This window comes from Notolabrus celidotus, unplaced genomic scaffold (genome assembly GCF_009762535.1).
Source record: "Notolabrus celidotus isolate fNotCel1 unplaced genomic scaffold, fNotCel1.pri scaffold_114A_arrow_ctg1, whole genome shotgun sequence".
NCBI lineage: Eukaryota > Metazoa > Chordata > Actinopteri > Labriformes > Labridae > Notolabrus > Notolabrus celidotus.
Window position 1 is genome coordinate 26,595 of NW_023260007.1, and position 8,298 is coordinate 34,892.

The window sequence follows — 8,298 nt, forward strand, 5'->3', positions numbered from 1 at the left end:
AAATCAGGCCAGTGACGTATGAAGGAAAAATGAGTAAATGCAGTAAACCACCAGACAGGTAGATAGATAGATAAAGCTTTATTGTCTGCCCTAGATGGTGGCAGAAGTTCTTCTTTGACAGGGCTCAAACAGGCGCATACACTTCACAATAAAGACAAAAACATGAAGTTGAAACATATTAAAGACAAGCACCCATATACATAAACAGCAACAGGCTGCAGTGCTTATTTTAAACTGTTCAGACCAGTAGAGGGCAGTAAAACAAAGAGGAATGCCATTCATCACAGATGACACCATAGAAGCAGACAGACAGGCAGGTATCATTATGAGCAACACAACAGTTAACCTGTTGGCATGAAGAGACTCAGCTGGTCTGTTTTAGATGGTGCTATATTTCATCACAGATGGATTCACTGAATCAACACGTGAGAGGAGATAAGCGCGAGTAGCAAAGACGTTTCAACACGGCTTTAAAATCCTTTTGAACTCAAAAAGCCGTGATCGCAGAGATCGGCCGGTGTTTTGGTTTAAACGGTGACGCTGTTAACTGAGAGAAGACTACTGTTACAAATAAAAACTAATGAAAGAAAGAGAAATCAAGTGAATCACAGATGGAAAAAACAATGACTGTGAATGTTTTTTGGAAAAATTGAAAAAAAAAAATGGAAGAAAATTTTTTTAAATTTTTTTTTGAGAAAAGAAATTTGAAAAAAAAATTGAAAAAAAAAATTTGACAAAAAAAAGATTTGAATAAAAGAAATTTGAAAAAAGAAATTTACAAAAAAAATTACAAAAAAGTTGACCCGGAGCCTGTCGGAATAATACATTTTCCTCATATTTGAAATTGTGCTCAAAAAGCAGAAAACATGAAAATAGTAAAAATTTTGCTCCTGTGGTTAAAAACATGGAAAAAGCAAAGAATGAATCAACACGTGAGAGGAGATAAGCGCGAGTAGCAAAGACGTTTCAACACGGCTTTAAAATCCTTTTAAACTCAAAAAGCCGTGGCAGAGATCAGCCGGTGTTTTGGTTTAAACGGCGACCCTGTTAAGAAGACTACTGTTACAAGCTGCTAAATCAAGAGATCACAGCTTCTTCTTTTGAAAAGTACACACACATACAAAAAAGATAGAACAAATAAAAACTAATGAAAGAAAGAGAAATCAAGAGAATCACAGATGGAAAAAACAGTGACTGTGAATGTTTTTTTTTTAAATTGAAAAAAAAAAGACAAAAAAAAAATTTTTTTTAACATTTTGTTTTGAAAAAAAGAAATTTGAAAAAAAAAATTTGAAAAAAAAATTTGAAAAAAAAAAATTTGACAAAAAAAAAAATTGACAAAAAAAATTTGAAAAACAGAAATTTGAAAAAAAAATTAAAAAAAGGATTTGACAAAAAAAATTTAAAAAAAGTTGACCCGGAGCCTTTCGGAATAATACATTTTCCTCATATTTGAAATTGTGCTCCAAAAGCAGAAAAACATGAAAAAAAGTAAAAATGTTGCTCCTGCGGTTAAAAACATTGAAAAAGCAAAGAATGAATCAACACGTGAGAGGAGATAAGCGCGAGTAGCAAAGACGTTTCAACACAGCTTTAAAATCCTTTTGAACTCAAAAAGCCGTGGCAGAGATCGGCCGGTGTTTTGGTTTAAACAGCGACCCTGTTAACTGGAGACTCTCAGCCGGATGCATCCCTCATAAACGTCTTTAGACCATCATTAAATATCTGATGAGGATATTTTGAAATCTTAATAAAAACTAAACTAGTTTGCATTCCCAGGAACTCCCTCTGTGTTTCAACAGCTGTGTAAACTCCACAAACACTGACACGTTCAGCTGAAGGTCGTAGGGGGCCACTGTCGGTTTCAAACCAAAAGACTGATGTGAAAACAAACTAACTGGACTAAACATACAGCCAACTCTAAAGACTGAACTCTGAGTTGTGTTTCATAGAAAATAAAGGAGTCTCAAACATTGTGACGGGTGTTTGAAATGACTTCTGTGAGGGTTGAGTTGCCCAAAGAAGAAAGGATGGAGGATTTAAAGTCAGTTTGTTCTCATGAAGGGAACATGGTGAGTGTGCAGTTTCTTAAAATCTTTCATCACGGTGACTTTGCTCCATTTGTTTCCTGTTAAGAGTCAAAATGTTAACTGACAAACAGAAATACCTCTGCTGAGTCAGTGAGCTCTTTTAAATCCTTTCTTAAAACATACTTTTATCAAAGGGCCTTTCCTGATTTTAACTGAATTTCATTTAATTTAATTTAATTTAATTTAATTTAATTTTACTTTACTTTATCTTATTTAATTTTACTTTACTTTACTTTATTTAATTCTATTTTAATGTATTTTATTGTATCTTATTTTATTGTATTTTATTTTATTTAATTGTATTCTATTTTAATGTATTTTGTTGTATTTTATTGTATCTAATTTTATTTTATTTTATTCTATTTTAATATATTTTATTTTATTTTATCTTATTTTATTTTATTCGATTTTAATATATTTTATTGTATTTTATTTTACTTTACTTTATTTAATTCTATTTTATTGTATTTTATTGTATTGTATTTTATTTTATTTTATTCTATTTTAATATATTTTACTGTATTTTATTTTATCTTATTTTATTTTATTCTATTTTAATGTATTTTATTGTATCTTATTTTATTTTATTCTATTTTAATGTATTTTATTCTATTTTATTTTATCTTATTTTATTCTATTTTAATGTATTTTATCGTATCTTATTTTATTTTTATTTCACTTTATTTTATTCTATTTTAATGTATTTTATTTTATTTTATTTTACTTTATTTTATTCTATTTTAATGTATTTTATCTTATTGTATTTTATTTTATTTTAACCGTCTTAGAAATATATTTTAAAATCATTTTTATTATTTTAGAATTCTTTTAGGGGAATTTTATGCCTTTTAAAATATGTTTTATTTCTTTATCTTGATTTGTGTTTTAATGATCTGCCTGTTTTATTTTGCTCCCCATGAGAAGCACTTTGTAACTTAGTTTTTGAAAAGTGCTCTACAAATAAAATGATCATCAATGTAAGTATTTATTCTTGATTAAACTGACTCCAGAATACATCCTGATCCTGATCTCACGTCCCTCACAGAAAGAGTCTGTTTCCCCGGATCATCATGGAGTCAGATTAACTTCCTCTCTGCCTGCAGCCGTCCCTCCTCTCCATGCATCCTCTCCTTCGCTCAGGTTAAATAAACAAGTGTGCTGTTAGTTTAAATCAGCTGCAGACCTTCATTAGGAGCTAATCTGCTCCTGAAAAGGTTCCCCTCCCTGCTGCTCCGACCTGCATTCACTCACTACGAGCCGCATCTGCATCACAACACACACAGATTAGGCTAATAGCATTAGAGCATCTCAGCGGATCATTGCAGTCATTATCATTTTTATTATGATTATTAGATTAGACTAAGTCGAGGAGCAGGAGGCAGAGGACGCATCTTTTTCTGAGGAAATTAAACTGATTTTCTACTTTGGTACTTCAGAAGAAAAGAGCAATTATCATCTGTTTTCCTGCGACTCTGGTGACCGTTTTTAAAAAGGATCTGTGTCCTAATCTCACACAGGCAGCAAGATGCACCAGGGAGACACATGCACACACACCCCCACACACACACACACTCTTTCTGTCTCCAGCACAGTTTGCAAACTCAGTTTTTGCAGAGTTGTTGCATTTATTTGTGAAACTGAGTAAACTTCTAATTTAAATATGCCGTCCCTGAGTAACACACACACTCACACACACTCACACACTCTCACACACACACACAGAGCAGAGATTATCTGCTGTATGGAGCCTCGGGGAATCTTATTCTCATGGAAAAATCACTTCTTCTCTCTAATTGGTGGCCAGTGTAAATCCTCCTCTCCCATTTAAACCAGCAGGCAGCGGTTTGTCTTCCTGCGGCTTCACGAGCTCCTCACACTTCATCATCCTCTCACCTGCTCCGACTTCACTCCTCCTCCACGGGTCAGAAGAAGCTGCATCAGAGAGAGACCTGGTTCATGGGCCTGCTGGATTCTGACAGAGCAGCCTTAGAGACTTTGTGTTGTGAGGTGTTTCAGGTATTTAGTGGTTATGGCGTCCACTCAGGCTCCTGTTGCAGCTCAGAGCAGGCCGGCGTTCTCCATCGAGAGGATTCTGGGTTTGGAGGTGGAGAGGCCTGCAAGCTGCCTGAAACTGCACCGACCCTGGACAGGTGAGGGGGAAACGTTTTCACCTTCTGTTTTAGTGTGAAGAGGGATGTGTCTCTGAACTTGTTAACTTGTGTCATGCATTTGCAACGTTTAAGGCAAAGTCAAGCTTTGGTTGGTCTCACACTGATGCTTCAATAAGGCATCAGTCTTGATCTATCTGGTTCCTCTTTCAGGTCACATTTCAAACTGAATTTGAAAGCTAAGTCCTCAGCTTGGTTTTCTTTAGAGGAATAAGTCCTGCTGAAAAATAGAGACAAAGATCATGCAAACAGCAGCTATACCAGTTTTAAACTTTGGAGAAAACTCTGTACACATGCAGCTGTTTCTGTCTTGCAGCCTTTGGATTCTACGGAAGTCCTAAAAAGACATGATTACAATGATGCCTTCAGACTAGACCGTCCTCTATGTTCTATTATTAACAAAGACCCAACATCAAGACCGGATCAGATCCAGTCCCATCTTCCAGACAGGACTCAGTCTGATCTCATCTTAATCCACCATGAGCAGAGCACTTTGCAGCATTTAGCAAGTTACAGTGGCAAGGACAAAGTTCCTTTAACAGGCAGAAACCTCCAGCAGGACCAGACTCATGTTAGACACACATCTGCTGAGACCGTGTTGGAGAGAGGGATAGAGGGAGGTGAAAAATACAACATGTAAAAGAAAAACGAACTGATCGAAATCAAAGGTTTTATGAACAGATATGAGATGATGATGAAGTCATATCTTTTTAGTCTCACTTTTAACTAAGTTTCATTCTTATAACAGTTTGATTTCACCTTAATTTATTTATGTATTTACTTATTATCTAGTTTAAATTTTACTGACTTTTTATTTAATTTATTTTATTTCATTTTACTTTATTTTACTTAATTTATTTAATTTATTTAATTTATTTAATTTAATTTATTTATTTATTTATTTTTAAGTATAGCATCTTATATTCTTTTACTAGTTAAATATTTTATTGTTTTATTATCTTATAAATGTATTTTATTTTATTTTACTTTATTTTACTTTATCTATTTAATTTATTTAATTTATTTAATTTAATTTATTTTATTTTACTTTATTAATTTTATTAATTTTATTTTATTTAATTTATTTAATTTATCTATTTATTTATTTTTAAGTATAGCATCTTATATTCTTTTACTAGTTAAATATTTTATTGTTTTATTATCTTATAAATGTATTTTATTTTATTTTACTTTATTTTACTTTATCTATTTAATTTATTTAATTTATTTAATTTAATTTATTTTATTTTACTTTATTAATTTTATTAATTTTATTTTATTTAATTTATTTAATTTATCTATTTATTTATTTTTAAGTATAGCATCTTATATTCTTTTACTAGTTAAATATTTTATTGTTTTATTATCTTATAAATGTATTTTATTTTATTTTACTTTATTTTACTTTATTTATTTAATTTATTTAATTTAATTTATTTTATTTTACTTTATTAATTTTATTAATTTAATTTTATTTAATTTTATTTATTTTTAAGTATAGCATCTTATATTATTTTACTAGTTAAATATTTTATTGTTTTATTATCTTATAAATGTATTTTATTTTGGTGAGTTTAATTTCCTGTGTTGAGTTTTTACATCTTATGTTTCCTCCAGTGTTTCCTCATTAAGATATCATGAGAGCGTTTCCTCAGTTCATTCATCAACTTCTTTTTTAGTTTGCTTTTATTTATTTATTTTATTTGTATTATTATTATTGTTGATTATATTGTGTTCTTCACATTAGGATTGTGGGAGTCAGGGCTGGGTATTTTTATTTTTATATATATCTTTCTTTTTTGAATTTATTCTATTTAAGTTGTTTTTATGTACAGCACTTTGTGTTATAATGTCATTGTATGAAAAGTGCTTTATAAATAAAGTCTGATTGATTGATTGAAGAACAGCAGAGTTAAACCAACCTTATTTAGAATACAAATAAAAGATAATAATAGAAGTAATAAAATGCAGGATAAACAAATAAGAAGGTAAATATGATCAGTTAGTTTCAGCTTCATCAAAATATAAAGTATTAAAAAATGTTTGTGGATTTTTGATAAAGACACAGTTTTAAAGTTGGATCTCTTCTTCTTCTCTTCTTTTATTCATGAACTCAGAGATCATAGATGAGAAGGAGAACAGAGGAAACAGTCTGTGCTCAAAACAACAACAGTGGTATCATCATCCTCCTCATCATCCTCATCATCCTCAGCAGCTGGACCCCAACAGGCCGACGTCAAACTGGTACATCGGACGCAGACCACGCACGGCCTTCACCAACAGCCAGGTAACCAATCAACCAATCAGATCAGAGGGTCACTGAGTCATTCGGATGGAGCCTAATGTGTGTGTGTGTGTGTGTGTTCAGGTGAAAGTTCTGGAGTCAGTGTTTCAGATGAACTGTTATCCAGGGATCCAGCTGAGGGAGCAGCTGGCGGGGAGGCTGGACCTGGACGAGGACCGGATACAGGTTCAGTCAGCTCACTCTTAAGATAACTTCTATTTTTACACTCTCATTCAAACACCTCGTCCTTCCTCGTGCTGATCTCCTCTCCTCTCCCAGATCTGGTTTCAGAACCGGCGTGCCAAGCTGAGACGCTCCCTCAGAGAGTCCCGTCTGAGGCTGGTTCAGACGGCCGTGGTTGACCTCCGGGTCGGTCGTGATGTCATGGGTCAGCTGAAGGCCCAGAGGGATGAGCGAGGTGACCTGGACCGAGCTTCTCATCTTCACCTGGAGGGGGAGGAAGAGGAGGAGAGATGCTGATTGTTTATGATGTAAAGATGTTCACGTGTAAATTAACTCACAGACAGACAAACAGCACAGTGGATTAAGATCTGACTCTCTATCAGGGAACCTGAGGAGCTGTGATTCCTGCTGTCTTAAAGGGATCAGACTTTGATTTAACATCTGCTCTGGATCAGATTGTTAAAGTGTATTATGACTGTTTTCTATCCCACACTGTAAAAAGTGAAATTATAACTTAAAGTATTAAATCTAATGTTTGTGTCTTCATGATTTCACTGTAAACTTTGGTTCAGACTGCTGGGACTGACTGATGTTATCCCTACAGGTGTTGAGTGGAGAGATCTGAGACATTATTTATGATTCTTTAGTGAAAAATTACCTTAAGAGTAACAAAATACTTTAGGTTTATTTAACCTTTATTTAACCAGGTAAGGCATTAAGAACAAATTCTTATTTACAAAACTAACATAGTTTAAAACATGTAGGTAATCCAAAAATGCTACGGTGATGTATTGTTTCCATCTGTTAATATTTATCTTTACCATTTGTTATAAACTCTGTTTTGACCTGCCGGGGACTATGGATGGAAATTAGTCTTTTGGCTAACTCTGGCATATTTACTTGGATGCTATGATGAAATGTTTATTAATATGCACTGTCCCTTTAAATAATAAATACATAATAAATAAATAAAAATGAAAATAGAAATAAAAAAAAAATAAAAAATAAATAAAATAAAATAAAATAAAATAGAATAAAATAAAATAAAGTAAAATAAAATAAAATAAAATAAAATAAAATAAAGTAAAATAAAATAAAATAAAATAAAATAAAATAAAAAATAAAATAAGATAAAATAAAATAAATTACATAAGGGGGTGTCCTGAAAAGGGAAAAAATATATGTGAATGTAAATGTACTTATTTAATACTTTTTTGTTTTGCATCTCATGAATGAAGTTTGGTTGTTTGTTCACTCTTAGTCTTTCTCTCCTCTCATCTATATTTGTTTAGATTTAGCAAAAATAATCAAGGTTTTACTTTACCTGAGAAATTGTTATTTATGTCCTGACATTTTGACTTAGAATTCCATTAGCAAAATTCAAAAAATCCCTAAAGATAGGCCTTAACTAATTAATTAAAAAAAAAAAATAGTACCACCAAAAGTTTTAAAATAATAAACAAACAGAAAGAAAACAGTATAATGACATACTTGAAAAAAATGTTGTTTTAAATAGGGTAGCTAGGCTTTTAAAATGTGTTTATGTGATCTTGTGTATTTTTCATACATAAGT

The 8,298-nt window shown here is 31.9% G+C and overlaps 1 protein-coding gene across 1 annotated transcript; it reads left to right on the forward strand.

Annotated features, from left to right (window-relative positions):
* The first annotated feature begins 4,002 nt into the window (after positions 1-4,002).
* hesx1 (HESX homeobox 1) lies at positions 4,003-7,252 on the forward strand. The gene is made up of 4 exons (XM_034678247.1): positions 4,003-4,240; positions 6,376-6,545; positions 6,627-6,728; positions 6,822-7,252. Exons 1-4 carry the CDS (start codon positions 4,120-4,122, stop codon positions 7,020-7,022), a joined length of 594 nt encoding a protein of 197 aa, XP_034534138.1. The 5' UTR covers positions 4,003-4,119; the 3' UTR covers positions 7,023-7,252.
* Positions 7,253-8,298: the final 1,046 nt, after the last annotated feature.